The sequence below is a fragment of the Phyllobates terribilis genome, unplaced genomic scaffold, assembly GCF_046119375.1.
Source record: "Phyllobates terribilis strain yellow unplaced genomic scaffold, ASM4611937v1 Scaffold_3__8_contigs__length_932513732, whole genome shotgun sequence".
Classification (NCBI taxonomy): Eukaryota; Metazoa; Chordata; class Amphibia; order Anura; family Dendrobatidae; genus Phyllobates; species Phyllobates terribilis.
Window position 1 is genome coordinate 488,966,215 of NW_027362763.1, and position 22,788 is coordinate 488,989,002.

The following is a 22,788-nucleotide window of genomic DNA, read 5'->3' on the forward strand; positions in this document are numbered from 1 at the left end:
GTCATCAAGAAGTGGCTTACATTTGGACTGGGAAGCTGTAAAGGCCAACAGCAACATACTGCCATGTACTGTTTGTGTATTGCGTATAACAACAATCTTCAATATTGTTCATATGTCTGGCTTGTGGGGGCAAGACAGAATACTTTTTCTTACAAAGAAAAAACATCCAAACCTGGCTATGTTTTGCCAAAACGTACATCAACTGTGCCAAAAGCTTGTGGGAAAATATGTTATGGTCTGATGAGACCAAGGTTGAACTTTTTGGACATAATTCCAAAAGGTATGTTTGGCACAAAGCCAATACTGCACATCATAAAAAAACACACACCATACACACAGTAAAGCATGGTGGAGGCTGCAATATGGCTTCACTTGAAGAAGATCAAAGTTTTGAAATAGCCTAGGCAGAGCCCAGACCTGAATCTAACTGAAAACTTCTTGGTTGACCCGAAAAGGGCTGTACACAGGAGATGCCCTTACAATCTGAAAGATTTGGAGCGCTTCTGCATGGAAGAGAGGGCAAAGATTGTCAAATCTAGATGTGCTATGCTGATATACCCCTGCCCAAAAAGAAATTCAAATTATATTTCAACCAAATATTAGTTTCAGGGTGTGGATATTTGATGGAACAACCCTGAACTACCTTCCTCCACAGCCAGGATGGTAAGACACGATCTTAGTAAAAACAACATGGTGAGAGTTCTAGAGGTAGGCTGGTTCTAGAGATGTACTTTTTCTTGTATAAATATTAAGAGTATTCATAAAGTGTGGACCAAAGCCAAATTAATGGTAGGAATGATGGGCTACGCACAATTTTCCCCCATTTGGAATAACTGTAGTTATCCTAAATTCAATAAGCTGGTATTATTTGCTTTATGGAAAAATAAAGGCCTTTGCAAGGTCTCTCAGCTTTTTAATAATAACCAACTTAAGTCATTTACAGAGATTTTAGAAAACCTGAATATCCCGCATAAAAGCTTCTACCAATTCCTACAACTCAGACAAGCCTAAACAAGCAAACTCCATTTTGACAGGTTAACATGGCCTCCTTTTTGGATCTCATAGTTAACAATGGTTCCACAAGAGTAATCACTCAACTGTAAATGTCTGCTACAGCATGTTCTAAAATGAAGAGAGTGTACTTTAAAGGCTAAATGGGAGCAAAATGTGGGCCTGATAGGTGGATTGATATTTTGCAAGAAGTCCCTAAAGTCTCATTGAGTGAGGTAGAAAGACTCTTCATAAGTATATAACACTCCTCTTCAATTGTACAAAATAAGTTGTAAGTCAAATTCACTGTTATAGATGTAAATCCCCTAATGCTGACTTATACCATGTTATGTGGGACTGTCCACACGGGGTCAGTTTTGGTCAGAGGTATTAAACCTCATCACCCCTGTGTTTGACTGTACTATTTCTGCTGACCCAATTATTTGTATGTCAGGTTACACAGGGGAACTACAAATTGGGGAGAACCATCAGTTATCTATTTTACGGTTTCTTTATCAAGCTAGGAAACTTATAGCTTCCCACAGGAAGGAAACACTCCCCACAATAAATGAGCTCATTCATAAAATGAATAATATGATTCATCTTGAGAAATAAATCTTATAAAAGAGAGGAACGCCACTTAAATTTGAAGCTTAAATTTGAGTCATGGTTAGACTCACCTGGTCTGCCTCCACTACATCACGGTCTTGATTGATATTGCATAATGCCTATATTTGAGTGACCATAGGGGGAGACAGTTTGATGATTTTCTGAAAGGTATTGTCTAATACTGGCATAAAACGTGAATACTTCTTTTAGCCATTTATCTATGCAAAGGAGTAATGTCCTGGATTCTATAGGAATTTGTTAAAGCTCAAAACGAGCACACAGTATGTGCTCATATAGACATCAATACAATGGTAAATGGGTGGTCTCTAGACAGGTGACTATGAAGATCTGGGACTTTTGTTTGCCAATGTCATGCTTGGTTTTATACATATGTATGCACTGTGACTTTTTTCAGTGGGGAGAGGGCTGGGGTGGAATATATGTGAGTAATGTTGTTTTGAGTTTTTTTTCTGTTCTGTTTTATGCTGTATTTTTAGGGGACAATTTACTAAAAATTATCTGATTCAAAAAAGGATGTGGATATTTATGCAACCAAATTATTTTAGTTCTGTATTCTTGTTAATCCACCCAAAAAGTTTTCAACTTATTTTTCAACTGAATTGTAGAGATTATGCGTAACAATAAAGCTGGAAGAAGTTCTGAAATTTTTCTTCTTGGTATAATTATTTTTTTACGACACAAAAACCTGGCATTTTAACAACGGTGTGTAGATATTTATAGCCAATGTACATATAACATATATATAATACAAACATATTTAAAATAAAGAAAACAAACTGACACTGGTACAGTGGGGGAGAGGACCCTGCCCTCCATGGTATACTAATGACTATTTCTAAAATTGCTCAAGAATTCAGAAAAACTATGCACCATAAGTCATTTTTATTGGTAATGGAGCTGTGACGCTAGTCACTACTCAATGTGACGCTAGTCACTACTCAATGTGACGATAGTCACTACTCACAGACTTACCGTGAGGCAGGATAGTCAAGAGGTCCGGAGTCAATACCAAGAAGGCTCGTAATAAACAGAGGGGGGGAGACAAAAGCATAGTCAGGAAACAGTCCGAGGTCAGAGTATCAGGAAAGTAGCGGATCAAGACAAAGGAGTAAGTCAGACGGATGGTCAAAAAGGAAAAGGTCGGCAACAAAGATCAGAATACAACTCAGACTACAGAGCTAGGACGCACACACTACTTGAGCAAAACTACAATTGGCAAAGGTCTGACAATTGACAGTGTTAGATAGCCCTGTAATCACTCTGGAGGAGATCTCACAGACCCAGCCAGATAGGACGGCTGAGCTGTCAATCAATATTAATGCCTCTGCCTCAGATTAGGCGATAGGGCTGCAACTCACAATCCTGACAGCTCAGTCAGGCCTCGATCCCATAGGATGGCAGAGCTTTCATTCACAGCGTCACTAGGACACCGTGAGTGGTGGAATCTTGACAGGAGCTACGGTTTTGCCACAGAGTCATATGATTTACCTAGGGATGTATAACATCATAATCTTAAACCCACCCCAGCTTCCTTTCTCAATGTCTTTCTGATTTTACTATGATTTCTTTACAGCATCTCATATATGGTAGCCTGAGATTAAAAGTAATATAACATAGTACATTATATTAGAGTGTAAATCTTAGAACTAGGCATTGTACTTATACATTTTTATTGTAAAGGTTATTGTTTAGAATATTTTGTTTTGGATTAAGCCATCACACATTTACTAATCTCTCTAACATGTAGACAGTGCATTAAAGCCCCCATACACATTAAACTAACGTTGTCCGAACCTACTGATATGACGGTCTAATATGTATAGGGGCCCCTGACATGTGATTTTGGATTGACGTTTCGTTTATTCTTTAAGAGATAACCTGCCACCAGAGATGTCTGACAGTGGCTCTTTTATAAAGAACACAGCTGTGCTTCCCCAAGTGAGCAATTATTACACCAATTTATTTAATAAATGCCTAACTTCTTTGAATAAATGTATAGCAATTAGTGATGAGCGAGCATGCTCGTTACTCGAGATGTAGAAGCATGCTCGGGTGTTTTCCGAGTATCTTCAGCGTGTTCGGGTGTTATGTTTGAGTCACTCTGTGCACATGATTTGCGACTGTTTGACAGTTTTAATACATGTGAGGAATGCCTGTTTCTTAGCCATTCCTCACATGTATTAAAGCTGTCAAACAGTCGCAATTCATGCGCACGGAGTGACTCAAACATAACACCCGAGCACGCTGAAGATACTTGGCGGGCACCCGAGCATGCTTGCCGAAAGGGTTAACAGAACATACTCGCTCATCACTAAAAGCAATAAGTAAGCTCTTGGTGTCTGTTACTGCTGTGGCGCTCATGTCACATCGACAGCTATGCAGGCAATAAGTAAGATCAACGTCTCTGCCCAAGCAGGTAACTGGAGCTGTTGAACTCACTGATTGGCTGCAGCGCTGTCAACAAGAAATTAGAGCTGTAGACAATAACAGTAGACAATAACTACTGGGAGTAGTGGTGGAGACTCAGTGCTGGGTGAATAAAGCTCAGTTTATTTTTTTATAAACAAACTGCGCCTGGGGACAGGAATTTTCTGAAAAAAAAAAATTAAGTGTTACACTAACTGCCTCTTTTCAGGTTATCTGTTAAGGCTCACAATAATGGAGTTTCCCTAGCGTTGTCATTGTGGATCATTACTTCATGAAGATCTTACAAAAGAGAGGTCTCTGCTGATACATAGGCTTTTAAAGGGATAATCAGAGTTGTCCAGGCTGTCTACAAAACATTAGTAAATGTGCCAGTCTCAATTCCACTGTAATCGCAGATGCAAAAGGAGAGCACTGAATCATAGCAGAGCAGACAAGAAGTTAGCAGCCAAGCATTATGGTGGATTTATACATACTGAAGACAAGACCGTATTTTTCCAAGGCAATGAATACTGAAAAGAAAAGATCTTCGGTCTGCTTACAAGCAAATAGTATGTAATACAAGAAAACATAATGAATATCACAGCAAATAAGTGACATTAAATTGTGCTTCTGTACAATTAATATGGCCATCTCGATTTCAGTTCTAAATGTTTTTATTACTAAATGTTGATTGCTTTTTATTATTACGTGGATGAAGTACTTTGATATTTTTTCCTGACAATGAATGCACATAATTGATCATTTTTATTTTCAATATAGCATACCATCTTTTTTTTGGGGGGGGGGGGTCTTTCTCAAGAAGGCTTTTTTTTATCCCAGCTTCAGATATTCCTTATATGGCCACATTTTAACATTGGATTTAATACTTATTTTCAAGTATACTATTAGAGAATTTCTGAATGTATAGAGGGGTCCCCTGCTTAGGATTCACATCTTATAGCCAGAAAGAAGATCAGTTACAAAGAGTGTATTCTTCCCTGGAGGATTTGCATTGATTTCCACTGTGTAATGGATTAATCTACCCTTGGGTAGCGCTGCAGAGGAACTAACCACTTTTGGCCTCATTTCCCCACAGATTAGAGCTGATTACTGTGGAACCCAGCAGTAGGGCAACCTGTAATCAGTTTACTGTCAAGAAACGTTTACATATTTAAGGGAATTGTCCAAAGCAGCCAACTCTTTAAAGGGAGTCTTTCACCCCAAGTTTACACTTTATACTAACCATAGTCTTATAGGAGATAGAGCAATAAAAAACTCATTCTGTCACTGTCATTGTGCAGCAGAGAGCACACAAATCACTCTTTCCTTGCCGCTGACATCTCTCGACTCTTCGGCTATAACTTCAGTGCAGGTGTGAGCGCACAAATCACTCTCTCCTCGCTGCTGTCTTCACTTGTCTCCTTAGCTATAACTTCAGTGCAGGTGTGAGCACACAGATCACTCTCTCCTCGCTGCTGTCCTCACTTGTCTCCTCAGCTATCACTTCAATGCAGGTGTGAGCACACAAATCACTCTCTCCTCCATGCTGTCATCCCTTGTCTCCTCTGCTATCACTTCAGTGCAGGTGTGAGCAAGCACACAAATTGCTTTCTCCCTATTGCAGTAATTGCTCATCTCCTCTGCTATAACTTCACGGCAGGAATGAATGCACACATCACTCTTTCATTGCTGTTAACATCGCTCAGGTATCACTGTTTAGTGATGACAGCACCGAGGAGAGAGTGATGTGCCTCCTCACTCCTGTACAGGTAGAGTGCCCACATAATGGAAGTTTATCTTCAGACAGCACCGGCTCTGGGGATGACAGCGCTGTCTATCAACATAGAAGGGAAGGCCATAATCTAAATAAGCAGGTGGAATGATGCACCGAAGAGTTTAGCCACTCCAAGGGTGCATTGTCCACCCTCATTTAGATACTGTATTACAATAAAGTTCTTTTGGGGGGCAACAGAGGAACAGATTACAAAACTACAAGAATCATTTTTATTGTTGCTACATCCCCTACAAAGCTATGTGATTAGTTTGAAGTGCAATATGGGGTGACAGACTCCCTTTAAATAATCATAGACCCTTCTACTGTATATTCAAATCAAGCAAGATTTTATTTGTTCTAAATTAATTTGTATTGGTAATATGTTTTATTCCTTCACGAATAGTAAAGCCTTTGGATTTCTAATTTGTTTCATGCTATAGGACATAATAAAATGTCACACTTACATTATAGCTAATAATGGTAACTTGCATCTAAGATGCTCAACTGTAGCCCAAAGGTCCCTATACACATTCAATTTTCAGAACCTGCTGATTTTGGCAGATTGGGACACCATCTAGTATTAAATTGCTACATCATTTGTCACCCTATCCCTCCTGCAGACTTAAAAGTGAACAGCTACTGTACAGTACACTGGTTGTCAACGCAGATTGTGTTTGCAATGTAATCTCGAGGTTTCAAGGGAACGTATCTCTTATATTGTAATAATTCAAGCCAGATACTAACATGTTCACTTCTAATCTGTTTTTCTTTTATGAATGTAGATTTTTTTTATTCTATTTTCTGTCATTGTGTATAAGGGAAGCCATTTGCCCGAACTTCTATTCTCTGAACAGCAGTTGTAAAGTATGCTTTATGACAGCCACATAAGGATAAAACTGGTGTCTAGAGATGACTCATTGACTCCTTTTGGGAGAGTGTTGTGGGCATGCTCTGTGACCTGGAAGGAAATCATTATACAGGGAGAGGGAAGAAGCGAGCCTTTCTTTAGATGTACATAATGATGTATATAATGACTTGAAAAAATAAAGGGAAAAAAACAACCATTAGTACATATTTAAAGGGGCTGTATAGGATTTTAAAAACATAGATATTTTCTTCTGAAAAACAATGCCACACCTGTCTATGTTGTGCTTGATGTTACTGCACCGACCAATTGATTTACATGGAGTTGAGATGCAATACCAGACACAACTTGGGATTTGGGGGAATAATAAGCACATAGGCGGGGCTTGCTTGGCATCCGCCGGACGCCAATCCTGTACAAAATAGAATTGATTAAAGCGCTTTTCTCTGCAATCAAACCTCTATTATGGGCCATACAGATATGTATAGTATTACTTTTCTACACCCTGTATGGCCATAGTAGAGGTCTGATATCTCCAAAGTGGTGACAGATTCCCTTTAACATAAAAACACGATTTTTACCTTATTCATTCATTGATATAGGCCATACTTTGATTACTAAACATTTCCTCCATTAAAGACGTGTTTATATGTTTAGGTTTTGTGCAAAAAATATTTCAAAAGACAATTTTCAGAGTAATTTGGAAATGCAAAGGATAAAAAGTGACCATCTTATAAAATCAACAAGATAGAAAGTATGGAGAACAAAGTGGTAACATAGAGGGCAGGACATAAAGATAAAGAAAATGTTCAATCACAATGCTCTATGTGTTTGCAGTAATAGTCATGTTACATTAGGAGTGAGGTCCCTGCTCGCAAGCTTACAATCGACAAGGAAATGGGGAGACACAATAGGTGAAAATTACTTGTTATTTCAGGTCTGGAAATTATAATAAATAGGGATTTTCATATAAAGCTGCATACTCCGGTCATCAGCCAGTATGTTTAAGTGCAAAAATCAAGTATCGAGTGTAGTTATCGTGTGCATGGAGGATGTGGAGACAGATGAATAGTAGGGTGCTGATTCTGAATAATATTTAGAAGGAGTCTAGAAGGAGGGGACAGGGAAAAGTTAGTTTACTGAGTAGTTGAGGTGGTAGGCTTGTTTAAAGAGATGGGTTTTTAAAGCGCGCTTGAAGATGTGGGGGCTAGGGATCAGTTGGATCGTCTGGGGTACAGCATTCCAGAGAACTGGCGCAGCACGAGAGAAGTCTTGGAGACGGAGGTGCGAAGTTTGGGTTATGGGGAATGTTAGTCTTAGGTCATTTGTAGAACGGAGGTCAAGTGTAGGGCGATAGACAGAGATGAGTGAGGAGATATAAGGCGGTGCAGAACTGTGGAGAGCTTTGTGGGTGAGAGCGATGAGTTTATATTGGACCGTGTAGTGGATGGGCAACCAGTGTAATGACAGGCACAAGATGGAGGCATTGGAGAAGCGGTTGGACAGAAATACGACCCTGGCTGCAGCATTCAGGACGGATTGGAGAGGAGAAAGTTTGGTAAGAGGGAGACCGATCAGAAGAGAGTGGCAGTAGTCCAGATGAGAGTGAATAAGAGCGTAATGGTATGTGCACACGATCAGTGTTTGCTGCGGATTGGACGCAGCGCAAGTGCGCTGCGTGCAATCCGCAGCGGCCAGATGTTACAGCATAGTGGATGGGATTTATACAAATCCCATGTCCACTATGCATCTGCGGCACACCCGCGGAAACAGACATGAGGTGTGTCTTTCCAGACCGCAGAATGTCTATTTCCTCCTGCGGGGCCGCATGCGGGCTTTCCCCATAGACCTAACTTCTATGGGGAAAGCCCGCCTGTGAGAAAAAAAAAAATGGCTGCCGCTCATTTGCATAATAAGCTGAAGCCAGAGGAGGCTCCTCTGCAGCCTCGGGGCCGCAGTCGGCTCCGGATCGTCTGCACATACCCTAAGAGTTTCAGCAGTTTCAAAGGTGAGAAAAGGTTGGATTCTGGAGATGTTTTTAAGATGACAAGAGCGAGTGAGTGATCGGATATAGGGAATAAAGGAAAGTTTTGTGTCGAATATGACCCCCAGGCAGTGAGCATGCTGCTTGGGAGTTATGGTTCAACCCTCCAAGGTAATTTCGATGTTAGGTAGAGTTAGGTTAGTAGATGGGAGAAGCACAAGAAGTTCAGTTGTTATGTTCTAACATTATTGAACACATATGAGGAGCAACCAAAATTAAGGCTACACTGTAAGGTTTTTTTCAGCTTTTTGACGCAGGTGTAGATAAAACCAGAAGTGGATACAAAAAAAGAATAGTATTATATAACCTTTGGGGTATGGCCAAAAATCGTGAGGCCATTGGTTCACCACTGGGGAGCAACCTCACAGTGTACCACACGCCTTATACTATATGATCCTGGTTTTGGCTTCAGAATACTTAGAATTGGATTGTGTGACCAATTTACCTCCTGATTGGCGGATGTCAGCTTGTTCGTCAGCTCTTCCTTTAGGCTTTCAAGTTGTTGTCTCAGTTGACTTTTATCCTCTTCTAAACACAGTTTCTCCTTTTCAAATTGCTGTTGAAGTTCCTGGATAGAAAAAAAAATCATTGGTAAATAATCAATTTTCCATTATTTATGTTTTTCTGTGTTTTTTTACTAGCATGATATAATGAATATTTTTTTTTTACACTGTCAGGATTATTTCTTAAAACAGGCTATACTGTAATTCTATTAAATTTCAGCTGTGTTTTAATGAATCCAAATGTATGATTTTCTAGCCATTCCTTCCTAGCCAACCCTAGCTAAATATAGAATTTATTAGCGTCCTGTCATTGCTGACATCTGACAGTCTGTCGTGTGACTTTTATATTCAATGCTGATCAACAGTAAAAGTGATTGATTGCCAACTTAACTGAACAAGTCAACAAGCTGATAGGTTCTTAATGTGCTGACATTGCGGATTGATTTTTAGATGGCTACAGGTTAGATACAACATATTAACATTATGGAATCGTTTTCCATGAAAACAGATTAATCAATTTAAAAGATAAGTCCACAAGGTATCCTGTAATGCAGGATTGTAATGTAAGGCTCCTGTAATGCAGAAAGCTTGTTACTGGTGAGCCTTAGTGTTCAATGTCTGGTGTCAGGATCAGCAACCTTCTTTTTATTATTAAATATCTGGTGTCAGGCTCGCCAACCTTCTCTTCTTTTCTTACTATACAGTGCGTGGTGTCAGGTTCGCCAACCTGCTTTGTACTATTAAATGTCTGATGTCAGGCTCGCCAACCTTCTTTTCTTACTGTACAGTGTCTGGTGTCAGGCTTGTCAACCTTCTTTTTACTATAAGGTGTCTGGTGTCAGGGTCGCCAACCTTATTTTTACTATACAGTGTGTGGTGTCAGGCTCGCAAACCTTGTTTTTACTATAACGTGTCTGGTGTCAGACTCGCCAACCTTGTTTTTACTATAAGGTGTCTGGTGTCAGGCTCACCAACCTTCTTTTCTTACTACACAGTGTCCAGTGTCAGGCTTGCCAACCTTCTTTTCTTACTACACAATGTCTGGGGTCAGGCTTACCAACCTTCTTTTCTTACTTGACAGTGTCTGGGGTCAGGCTCGCCAACCTTCTTTTTACAATAAGGTGTCTGGTACCAGGCTCACCAACCTTCTTTTCTTACTATACAGCTGTGTAAGGTGTCAGGCTCACCAACCTTCTTTTCTTACTACACAGTGTCTGGGGTCAGGCTCACCAACCTTCTTTTTACTATAAGGTGTCTGGTGTCAGGCTCACCAACCTTCTTTTTACTATAAGGTGTCTGGTGTCAGGCTCGCCAAACTTCTTTACTTACTATACAGTGTCTGGTGTCAGGCTCACCAACCTTCTTTACTTACTATAAAGTGTCTGGGGTCAAGCTCACCAACCTTCTTTTCTTACTATACAGTGTCTGGTGTCAGGCATGTCACCTTCTTTTTACTATAAGGTGTCTGGTGTCAGGGTCGCCAACCTTCTTTTTACTATGCAGTGTGTGGTGTCAAGCTCGCCAACCTTGTTTTTATTATAAAGTGTCTGGTATCAGGCTCGCCAACCTTGTTTTTACTATAAGGTGTCTGGTGTCAGGCTCGCCAACCTTCTTTTCTTACTATACAGTGACTGGGGTCAGGCTCACCAATCTTCTTTTTAGTGTAAGGTGTCAGGTGTGAGACTCGCCAACCTTCTTTTCTTACTACACAGTGTCTGAGGTCAGGCTGACCAACCTTCTTTTCTTACTTGACAGTGTCTGGGGTCAGGCTCGCCAACCATCTTTTTACTATAGGGTGTCTGGCTCACCAACCTTCTTTTTACTATAGGATGTCTGGTGTCAGGCTCACCAACCTTCTTCACTTACTATACAGTGTCTGTGGTCATGGCTCACCAACCTTCTTTTCTTTTCTTACTATACAGTGTGTGGTGTCAGGTTCGCCAACCTTCTTTTTACTATTAAATGTCTGGTGTCAGGCTCGCCAACCTTCTTTTTACTATAAGGTGTCTGGTGTCAGGCTCGCCAACCTTCTTTTCTTACTATACAGTGTCTGGTGTCAGGCTTGTCAACCTTCTTTTTACCATAAGGTGTCTGGTGTCAGGGTCGCCAACCTTCTTTTTACTATACAGTGTGTGGTGTCAGGCTGGCCAATCTTCTTTTTAGTGTAAAGTATCTGGTGTCAGGCTCACCAACCTTCTTTTCTAACTACACAGTGTCCGGTGTCAGGCTCGCCAACCTTCTTTTCTTACTATACAGTGTCTGGGGTCAGGCTCACCAACCTTCTTTTTAGTGTAAGGTGTCCGGTGTCAGGCTCGCCAACCTTCTTTTCTTACTTGACAGTGTCTCGGGTCAGGCTCGCCAACCTTCTTTTTACTATAGGGTGTCTGGCTCACCAACCTTCTTTTTACTATAGGATATCTGGTGTCAGGCTCACCAACCTTCTTTACTTACTATACAGTGTCTGTGGTCAGGCTCACGAACCTTCTTTTCTTTTCTTACTATACAGTGTGTGGTGTCAGGTTCGCCAACCTTCTTTTTACTATTAAATGTCTGGTGTCAGGCTCGCCAATCTTCTTTTCTTACTATACAGTGTCCGGTATCAGGCTCGCCAACCTTCTTTACTTACTATACAGCGTCTGGTGTCAGGCTCACTAACCTTCTTTACTTACTATACAGTGTCTGGGGTCAGGCTCACCAACCTTCTTTTCTTACTATACTGTGTCTGGGGTCAGGCTCGCCAACCTTTTTTTTACCATACGGTGTCTGGTGTCAGGCTCACCAACCTTCTTTTCTTGCTATACAGTGCCAGGGGTCAGGCTCGCCAACCTTCTTTTTACAATAAGGTGTCTGGTGTCAGGCTCACCAACCTTCTTTTCTTACTATTCAGTGTCTGGCGTCAGGCTCACCAACCTTCTTTTCTTACTGTACAGTGTCTGGGGTCAGGCTCACCAACCTGCTTTACTTACTATACAGTGTCTGGGGTCAGGCTCACCAACCTTCTTTTCTTACTATACAGTGTCTGGTGTCAGGCTCACCAACCTTCTTTTCTTACTATACAGTGTCTGGGGTCAGGCTTGCCAACCTTCTTTTTAATATAAGGTGTCTGGTGTCGGGGTCACCAACCTTCTTTTTACTATACAGTGTGTCGTGTCAGGCTCGCCAACCTTGTTTGTACTATAAGGTGTGTGGTGTCAGGCTCGCCAACCTTCTTTTCTTACTATACAGTGTCTGGGGTCAGGCTCACCAACCTTCTTTTTAGTGTAAGGTGTCCGGTGTCAGGCTCGCCAACCTTCTTTTCTTACTACACAGTGTCTGAGGCCAGGCTTACCAACCTTCTTTTCTTACTTGACAGTGTCTGGGCTCAGGCTCGTCAACCTTGTTTTTACTATAGAGTGTCTGGCTCACCAACCTTCTTTTTACTATAGAATGTCTGGTGTCAGGCTCACCAACCTTCTTTTCTTACTATACAGTGTCTGGGGTCAGGCTCGCCAACCTTCTTTTTACAATAAGGTGTCTGGTGTCAGGCTCACCAACCTTCTTTTCTTACTATACAGTGGTGTACGGTGTCAGGCTCACCAACCTTCTTTTCTTACTATACAGTGTCTGGGGTCAGGCTCTCCAACCTTCTTTTTACTATAAGGTGTCTGGTGTCAGCCTCACCAACCTTCTTTTCTTACAATACAGTGTCCGGTGTCAGGCTCACCAACCTTCTTTTTACTATAGGGTGTCTGGTGTCAGGGTCACCAACCTTCTTTTCTTACTATACAGTCTGTGGTGTCAGGCTCGCCAACCTTCTTTTCTTACTATACAGTGTCTGGGGTCAGGCACACCAACCTTCGTTTTAGTGTAAGGTGTCAGGTGTCAGGCTCACCAACCTTCTTTTTACAATAAGGTGTCTGGTACCAGGCTCACCAACCTTCTTTTTACTATAAGGTGTCTGGTGTCAGGCTCGCCAAACTTCTTTACTTACTATACAGTGTCTGGTGTCAGGCTCACCAACCTTCTTTACTTACTATAAAGTGTCTGGGGTCAAGCTCACCAACCTTCTTTTCTTACTATACAGTGTCTGGTGTCAGGCATGTCACCTTCTTTTTACTATAAGGTGTCTGGTGTCAGGGTCGCCAACCTTCTTTTTACTATGCAGTGTGTGGTGTCAAGCTCGCCAACCTTGTTTTTATTATAAAGTGTCTGGTATCAGGCTCGCCAACCTTGTTTTTACTATAAGGTGTCTGGTGTCAGGCTCGCCAACCTTCTTTTCTTACTATACAGTGACTGGGGTCAGGCTCACCAATCTTCTTTTTAGTGTAAGGTGTCAGGTGTGAGACTCGCCAACCTTCTTTTCTTACTACACAGTGTCTGAGGTCAGGCTGACCAACCTTCTTTTCTTACTTGACAGTGTCTGGGGTCAGGCTCGCCAACCATCTTTTTACTATAGGGTGTCTGGCTCACCAACCTTCTTTTTACTATAGGATGTCTGGTGTCAGGCTCACCAACCTTCTTCACTTACTATACAGTGTCTGTGGTCATGGCTCACCAACCTTCTTTTCTTTTCTTACTATACAGTGTGTGGTGTCAGGTTCGCCAACCTTCTTTTTACTATTAAATGTCTGGTGTCAGGCTCGCCAACCTTCTTTTTACTATAAGGTGTCTGGTGTCAGGCTCGCCAACCTTCTTTTCTTACTATACAGTGTCTGGTGTCAGGCTTGTCAACCTTCTTTTTACCATAAGGTGTCTGGTGTCAGGGTCGCCAACCTTCTTTTTACTATACAGTGTGTGGTGTCAGGCTGGCCAATCTTCTTTTTAGTGTAAAGTATCTGGTGTCAGGCTCACCAACCTTCTTTTCTAACTACACAGTGTCCGGTGTCAGGCTCGCCAACCTTCTTTTCTTACTATACAGTGTCTGGGGTCAGGCTCACCAACCTTCTTTTTAGTGTAAGGTGTCCGGTGTCAGGCTCGCCAACCTTCTTTTCTTACTTGACAGTGTCTCGGGTCAGGCTCGCCAACCTTCTTTTTACTATAGGGTGTCTGGCTCACCAACCTTCTTTTTACTATAGGATATCTGGTGTCAGGCTCACCAACCTTCTTTACTTACTATACAGTGTCTGTGGTCAGGCTCACGAACCTTCTTTTCTTTTCTTACTATACAGTGTGTGGTGTCAGGTTCGCCAACCTTCTTTTTACTATTAAATGTCTGGTGTCAGGCTCGCCAATCTTCTTTTCTTACTATACAGTGTCCGGTATCAGGCTCGCCAACCTTCTTTACTTACTATACAGCGTCTGGTGTCAGGCTCACTAACCTTCTTTACTTACTATACAGTGTCTGGGGTCAGGCTCACCAACCTTCTTTTCTTACTATACTGTGTCTGGGGTCAGGCTCGCCAACCTTTTTTTTACCATACGGTGTCTGGTGTCAGGCTCACCAACCTTCTTTTCTTGCTATACAGTGCCAGGGGTCAGGCTCGCCAACCTTCTTTTTACAATAAGGTGTCTGGTGTCAGGCTCACCAACCTTCTTTTCTTACTATTCAGTGTCTGGCGTCAGGCTCACCAACCTTCTTTTCTTACTGTACAGTGTCTGGGGTCAGGCTCACCAACCTGCTTTACTTACTATACAGTGTCTGGGGTCAGGCTCACCAACCTTCTTTTCTTACTATACAGTGTCTGGTGTCAGGCTCACCAACCTTCTTTTCTTACTATACAGTGTCTGGGGTCAGGCTTGCCAACCTTCTTTTTAATATAAGGTGTCTGGTGTCGGGGTCACCAACCTTCTTTTTACTATACAGTGTGTCGTGTCAGGCTCGCCAACCTTGTTTGTACTATAAGGTGTGTGGTGTCAGGCTCGCCAACCTTCTTTTCTTACTATACAGTGTCTGGGGTCAGGCTCACCAACCTTCTTTTTAGTGTAAGGTGTCCGGTGTCAGGCTCGCCAACCTTCTTTTCTTACTACACAGTGTCTGAGGCCAGGCTTACCAACCTTCTTTTCTTACTTGACAGTGTCTGGGCTCAGGCTCGTCAACCTTGTTTTTACTATAGAGTGTCTGGCTCACCAACCTTCTTTTTACTATAGAATGTCTGGTGTCAGGCTCACCAACCTTCTTTTCTTACTATACAGTGTCTGGGGTCAGGCTCGCCAACCTTCTTTTTACAATAAGGTGTCTGGTGTCAGGCTCACCAACCTTCTTTTCTTACTATACAGTGGTGTACGGTGTCAGGCTCACCAACCTTCTTTTCTTACTATACAGTGTCTGGGGTCAGGCTCTCCAACCTTCTTTTTACTATAAGGTGTCTGGTGTCAGCCTCACCAACCTTCTTTTCTTACAATACAGTGTCCGGTGTCAGGCTCACCAACCTTCTTTTTACTATAGGGTGTCTGGTGTCAGGGTCACCAACCTTCTTTTCTTACTATACAGTCTGTGGTGTCAGGCTCGCCAACCTTCTTTTCTTACTATACAGTGTCTGGGGTCAGGCACACCAACCTTCGTTTTAGTGTAAGGTGTCAGGTGTCAGGCTCACCAACCTTCTTTTTACAATAAGGTGTCTGGTACCAGGCTCACCAACCTTCTTTTTACTATAAGGTGTCTGGTGTCAGGCTCGCCAAACTTCTTTACTTACTATACAGTGTCTGGTGTCAGGCTCACCAACCTTCTTTACTTACTATAAAGTGTCTGGGGTCAAGCTCACCAACCTTCTTTTCTTACTATACAGTGTCTGGTGTCAGGCATGTCACCTTCTTTTTACTATAAGGTGTCTGGTGTCAGGGTCGCCAACCTTCTTTTTACTATGCAGTGTGTGGTGTCAAGCTCGCCAACCTTGTTTTTATTATAAAGTGTCTGGTATCAGGCTCGCCAACCTTGTTTTTACTATAAGGTGTCTGGTGTCAGGCTCGCCAACCTTCTTTTCTTACTATACAGTGACTGGGGTCAGGCTCACCAATCTTCTTTTTAGTGTAAGGTGTCAGGTGTGAGACTCGCCAACCTTCTTTTCTTACTACACAGTGTCTGAGGTCAGGCTGACCAACCTTCTTTTCTTACTTGACAGTGTCTGGGGTCAGGCTCGCCAACCATCTTTTTACTATAGGGTGTCTGGCTCACCAACCTTCTTTTTACTATAGGATGTCTGGTGTCAGGCTCACCAACCTTCTTCACTTACTATACAGTGTCTGTGGTCATGGCTCACCAACCTTCTTTTCTTTTCTTACTATACAGTGTGTGGTGTCAGGTTCGCCAACCTTCTTTTTACTATTAAATGTCTGGTGTCAGGCTCGCCAACCTTCTTTTTACTATAAGGTGTCTGGTGTCAGGCTCGCCAACCTTCTTTTCTTACTATACAGTGTCTGGTGTCAGGCTTGTCAACCTTCTTTTTACCATAAGGTGTCTGGTGTCAGGGTCGCCAACCTTCTTTTTACTATACAGTGTGTGGTGTCAGGCTGGCCAATCTTCTTTTTAGTGTAAAGTATCTGGTGTCAGGCTCACCAACCTTCTTTTCTAACTACACAGTGTCCGGTGTCAGGCTCGCCAACCTTCTTTTCTTACTATACAGTGTCTGGGGTCAGGCTCACCAACCTTCTTTTTAGTGTAAGGTGTCCGGTGTCAGGCTCGCCAACCTTCTTTTCTTACTTGACAGTGTCTCGGGTCAGGCTCGCCAACCTTCTTTTTACTATAGGGTGTCTGGCTCACCAACCTTCTTTTTACTATAGGATATCTGGTGTCAGGCTCACCAACCTTCTTTACTTACTATACAGTGTCTGTGGTCAGGCTCACGAACCTTCTTTTCTTTTCTTACTATACAGTGTGTGGTGTCAGGTTCGCCAACCTTCTTTTTACTATTAAATGTCTGGTGTCAGGCTCGCCAATCTTCTTTTCTTACTATACAGTGTCCGGTATCAGGCTCGCCAACCTTCTTTACTTACTATACAGCGTCTGGTGTCAGGCTCACTAACCTTCTTTACTTACTATACAGTGTCTGGGGTCAGGCTCACCAACCTTCTTTTCTTACTATACTGTGTCTGGGGTCAGGCTCGCCAACCTTTTTTTTACCATACGGTGTCTGGTGTCAGGCTCACCAACCTTCTTTTCTTGCTATACAGTGCCAGGGGTCAGGCTCGCCAACCTTCTTTTTACAATAAGGTGTCTGGTGTCAGGCTCACCAACCTTCTTTTCTTACTATACAGTGTGTGGTGTCAGGCTCGCCAACCTTCTTTTCTTACTATTCAGTGTCTGGCGTCAGGCTCACCAACCTTCTTTTCTTACTGTACAGTGTCTGGGGTCAGGCTCACCAACCTGCTTTACTTACTATACAGTGTCTGGGGTCAGGCTCACCAACCTTCTTTTCTTACTATACAGTGTCTGGTGTCAGGCTCACCAACCTTCTTTTCTTACTATACAGTGTCTGGGGTCAGGCTTGCCAACCTTCTTTTTAATATAAGGTGTCTGGTGTCGGGGTCACCAACCTTCTTTTTACTATACAGTGTGTCGTGTCAGGCTCGCCAACCTTGTTTGTACTATAAGGTGTGTGGTGTCAGGCTCGCCAACCTTCTTTTCTTACTATACAGTGTCTGGGGTCAGGCTCACCAACCTTCTTTTTAGTGTAAGGTGTCCGGTGTCAGGCTCGCCAACCTTCTTTTCTTACTACACAGTGTCTGAGGCCAGGCTTACCAACCTTTTTTTCTTACTTGACAGTGTCTGGGCTCAGGCTCGTCAACCTTGTTTTTACTATAGAGTGTCTGGCTCACCAACCTTCTTTTTACTATAGAATGTCTGGTGTCAGGCTCACCAACCTTCTTTTCTTACTATACAGTGTCTGGGGTCAGGCTCGCCAACCTTCTTTTTACAATAAGGTGTCTGGTGTCAGGCTCACCAACCTTCTTTTCTTACTATACAGTGGTGTACGGTGTCAGGCTCACCAACCTTCTTTTCTTACTATACAGTGTCTGGGGTCAGGCTCTCCAACCTTCTTTTTACTATAAGGTGTCTGGTGTCAGCCTCACCAACCTTCTTTTCTTACAATACAGTGTCCGGTGTCAGGCTCACCAACCTTCTTTTTACTATAGGGTGTCTGGTGTCAGGGTCACCAACCTTCTTTTCTTACTATACAGTCTGTGGTGTCAGGCTCGCCAACCTTCTTTTCTTACTATACAGTGTCTGGGGTCAGGCACACCAACCTTCGTTTTAGTGTAAGGTGTCAGGTGTCAGGCTCACCAACCTTCTTTTCTTACTATACAGTGTCCGGTGTCAGACTCGCCAACCTTCTTTTCTTACTATACAGTGTCTAGGGTCAGGCTTACCAACCTTCTTTACTTACTTGACAGTGTCTGGGGTCAGGCTCGCCAACCTTCTTTTCTTACTATACAGTGTCTGGGGTCAGGCTCACCAACCTTCTTTGTACTATTAAATGTCTGGTGTCAGGCTCACCAACCTTCTTTTCTTACTATACAGTGTCCGGCGTCAGGCTCGCCAACCTTCTTTTCTTACTGTACAGTGTCTGGTGTCAGGCTTGTCAACCTTCTTTTTACTATAAGGTGTCTGGTGTCAGGGTCGCCAACCTTATTTTTACTATACAGTGTGTGGTGTCAGGCTCGCCAACCTTGTTTTTACTATAAGGTGTCTAGTGTCAGACTCGCCAACCTTGCTTTTACTATAAGGTGTCTGGTGTCAGGCTCACCAACCTTCTTTTCTTACTACACAGTGTCCGGTGTCAGGCTTGCCAACCTTCTTTTCTTACTACACAATGTCTGGGGTCAGGCTTACCAACCTTCTTTTCTTACTTGACAGTGTCTGGGGTCAGGCTCGCCAACCTTCTTTTTACAATAAGGTGTCTGGTGCCAGGCTCACCAACCTTCTTTTCTTACTATACAGCTGTGTAAGGTGTCAGGCTCACCAACCTTCTTTTCTTACTACACAGTGTCTGGGGTCAGGCTCACCAACCTTCTTTTTACTATAAGGTGTCTGGTGTCAGGCTCACCAACCTTCTTTTTACTATAAGGTGTCTGTTGTGAGGCTCGCCAAACTTCTTTACTTACTATACAGTGTCTGGTGTCAGGCTCACCGACCTTCTTTACTTACTATAAAGTGTCTGGGGTCAAGCTCACCAACCTTCTTTTCTTACTGTACAGTGTCTGGTGTCAGGCATGTCACCTTCTTTTTACTATAAGGTGTCTGGTGTCAGGGTCGCCAACCTTCTTTTTACTATGCAGTGTGTGGTGTCAGGCTCGCCAACCTTGTTTTTATTATAAAGTGTCTGGTATCAGGCTCGCCAACCTTGTTTTTATTATAAGGTGTCTGGTGTCAGGGTCGCCAACCTTCTTTTCTTACTATACAGTGTTTGGGGTCAGGGTCACCAACCTTCTTTTCAGTGTAAGGTGTCTGGTGTCAGGCTCACCAACTTCTTTTCTTACTACACAGTGTCTGGTGTCAGGCTCGCCAACCTTCTTTTCTTACTATACAGTGACTGGGGTCAGGCTCACCAATCTTCTTTTTAGTGTAAGGTGTCAGGTGTCAGACTCACCAACCTTCTTTTCTTACTACACAGTGTCTGGGGTCAGGCTCGCCAACCTTCTTTTTACTATAGGGTGTCTGGCTCACCAACCTTCTTTTTACTATAGGATATCTGGTGTCAGGCTCACCAACCTTCTTTACTTACTATACAGTGTCTGTGGTCAGGCTCACCAACCTTCTTTTCTTTTCTTACTATACAGTGTGTGGTGTCAGGTTCGCCAACCTTCTTTTTACTATTAAATGTCTGGTGTCAGGCTCGCCAATCTTCTTTTCTTACTATACAGTGTCCGGTATCAGGCTCGCCAACCTTCTTTACTTACTATACAGCGTCTGATGTCAGGCTCACTAAGCTTCTTTACTTACTATACAGTGTCTGGGGTCAGGCTCACGAACCTTCTTTTCTTACTATACTGTGTCTGGGGTCAGGCTCGCCAACCTTATTTTTACCATACGGTGTCTGGTGTCAGGCTCACCAACCTTCTTTTCTTGCTATACAGTGTCAGGGGTCAGGCTCGCCAACCTTCTTTTTACAATAAGGTGTCTGGTGTCAGGCTCACCAACCTTCTTTTCTTACTATACAGTGTATGGTGTCAGGCTCGCCAACCTTCTTTTCTTACTATTCAGTGTCTGGCATCAGGGTCAACAACCTTCTTTTCTTACTGTACAGTGTCTGGGGTCAGGCTCACCAACCTGCTTTACTTACTATACAGTGTCTGGAATCAGGCTCACCAACCTTCTTTTCTTACTATACAGTGTCTGGTGTCAGGCTCACCAACCTTCTTTTCTTACTATACAGTGTCTGGGGTCAGGCTTGCCAACCTTCTTTTTAATATAAGGTGTCTGGTGTCGGGGTCACCAACCTTCTTTTTACTATACAGTGTGTGGTGTCAGGCTCGCCAACCTTGTTTGTACTATAAGGTGTGTGGTGTCAGGCTCGCCAACCTTCTTTTCTTACTATACAGTGTCTGGGGTCAGGCTCACCAACCTTCTTTTTAGTGTAAGGTGTCCGGTGTCAGGCTCGCCAACCTTCTTTTCTTACTACACAGTGTCTGAGGTCAGGCTTACCAACCTTCTTTTCTTACTTGACAGTGTCTGGGCTCAGGCTCGTCAACCTTCTTTTTACTATAGAGTGTCTGGCTCACCAACCTTCTTTTTACTATAGAATGTCTGGTGTCAGGCTCACCAACCTTCTTTTCTTACTATACATTGTCTGGGGTCAGGCTCGCCAACCTTCTTTTTACAATAAGGTGTCTGGTGTCAGGCTCACCAACCTTCTTTTCTTACTATACAGTGGTGTACAGTGTCAGGCTCACCAACCTTCTTTTCTTACTATACAGTGTCTGGGGTCAGGCTCACCAACCTTCTTTTTACTATAAGGTGTCTGGTGTCAGCCTCACCAACCTTCTTTTCTTACAATACAGTGTCCGGTGTCAGGCTGACCAACCGTCTTTTTACTATAGGGTGTCTGGTGTCAGGCTCACCAACCTTCTTTTCTTACTATACAGTCTGTGGTGTCAGGCTCGCCAACCTTCTTTTCTTACTATACAGTGTCTGGGGTCAGGCACACCAACCTTCGTTTTAGTGTAAGGTGTCAGGTGTCAGGCTCACCAACCTTCTTTTCTTACTATACAGTGTCCGGTGTCAGACTCGCCAACCTTCTTTTCTTACTATACAGTGTCTAGGGTCAGGCTTACCAACCTTCTTTACTTACTTGACAGTGTCTGGGGTCAGGCTTACCAACCTTCTTTTCTTACTATACAGTGTCTGGGGTCAGACTCACCAACCTTCTTCTTACTATAAGGTGTTTGTTGTCAGGCTCGCCAACCTTGTTTTTACTATAAGGTGTCTGGTGTCAGGCTCGCCAACCTTCTTTTCTTACTATACAGTGTCTGGTGTCAGGCACACCAACCTTCTTTTCTTACTATACAGTATCTGGGGTCAGGCTCACCAACCTGCTTTACTTACTATACAGTGTCTGGGGTCAGGCTCACCAACCTGCTTTTCTTACTGTACAGTGTCTGGGGTCAGGCTCACCAACCTTCTTTACTTACTATACAGTGACTAGGGTCAGGCTCACCAACCTTCTTTTCTTACTATATAGTGTCTGGTGTCAGGCTTGCCAACCTTCTTTTCACTATAAGGTGTCTGGTGTCAGGGTCACCAACCTTCTTTTTACTATGCAGTGTGTTGTCAGGCTCGCCAACCTTGTTTGTACTATAAGGTGTCTGGTGTTAGGCTCGCCAACCTTCTTTTCTTACTATACAGTGTCTGGTGTCAGGCTCGCCAATCTTCTTTTCTTACTATACAGTGTCTGGTGTCAGGCTCGCCAACCTTCTTTTCTTACTATACAGTATCTGGGGTCAGGCTCACCAACCTGCTTTACTTACTATACAGTGTCTGGGGTCAGGCTCACCAACCTGCTTTTCTTACTGTACAGTGTCTGGGGTCAGGCTCACCAACCTTCTTTACTTACTATACAGTGACTAGGGTCAGGCTCACCAACCTTCTTTTCTTACTATACAGTGTCTGGTGTCAGGCTTGCCAACCTTCTTTTCACTATAAGGTGTCTGGTGTCAGGGTCACCAACCTTCTTTTTACTATGCAGTGTGTTGTCAGGCTCGCCAACCTTGTTTGTACTATAAGGTGTCTGGTGTCAGGCTCGCCAACCTTCTTTTCTTACTATACAGTGTCTGGGGTCAGGCTCGCCAACCTTCTTTTCTTACTATACAGTGTCTGGGGTCAGGCTCGCCAACCTTCTTTTCTTACTATACAGTGTCTGGGGTCAGGCTCACCAACCTTCTTTTTAGTGTAAGGTGTCCGGTGTCAGGCTCGCCAACCTTCTTTTCTTACTACACAGTGTCTGAGGTCAGGCTTACCAACCTTCTTTTCTTACTTGACAGTGTCTGGGCTCAGGCTCACCAACCTTCTTTTCTTACTATACAGTGGTGTACGGTGTCAGGCTCACCAACCTTCTTTTCTTACTATACAGTGTCTGGGGTCAGGCTCACCAACCTTCTTTTTACTCTAAGGTGTCTGGTGTCAGCCTCACCAACTTTCTTTTCTTACAATACAGTGTCCGGTGTC

At 43.0% G+C, this 22,788-nt stretch overlaps 1 protein-coding gene across 6 annotated transcripts in view; it reads right to left on the reverse strand.

Annotated features, from left to right (window-relative positions):
• The window catches only part of FAM184A (family with sequence similarity 184 member A), a 314,499-nt gene that overhangs the window by 60,689 nt on the left and 231,022 nt on the right, over positions 1–22,788 (reverse strand). For all 6 annotated transcript variants that reach the window (XM_073675939.1, XM_073675937.1, XM_073675938.1 and 3 more), the window contains exon 7: positions 9,155–9,277. In XM_073675939.1, coding sequence (XP_073532040.1) covers positions 9,155–9,277 — 123 coding nt within the window. The remainder of the gene's footprint in view (positions 1–9,154; positions 9,278–22,788) is intronic.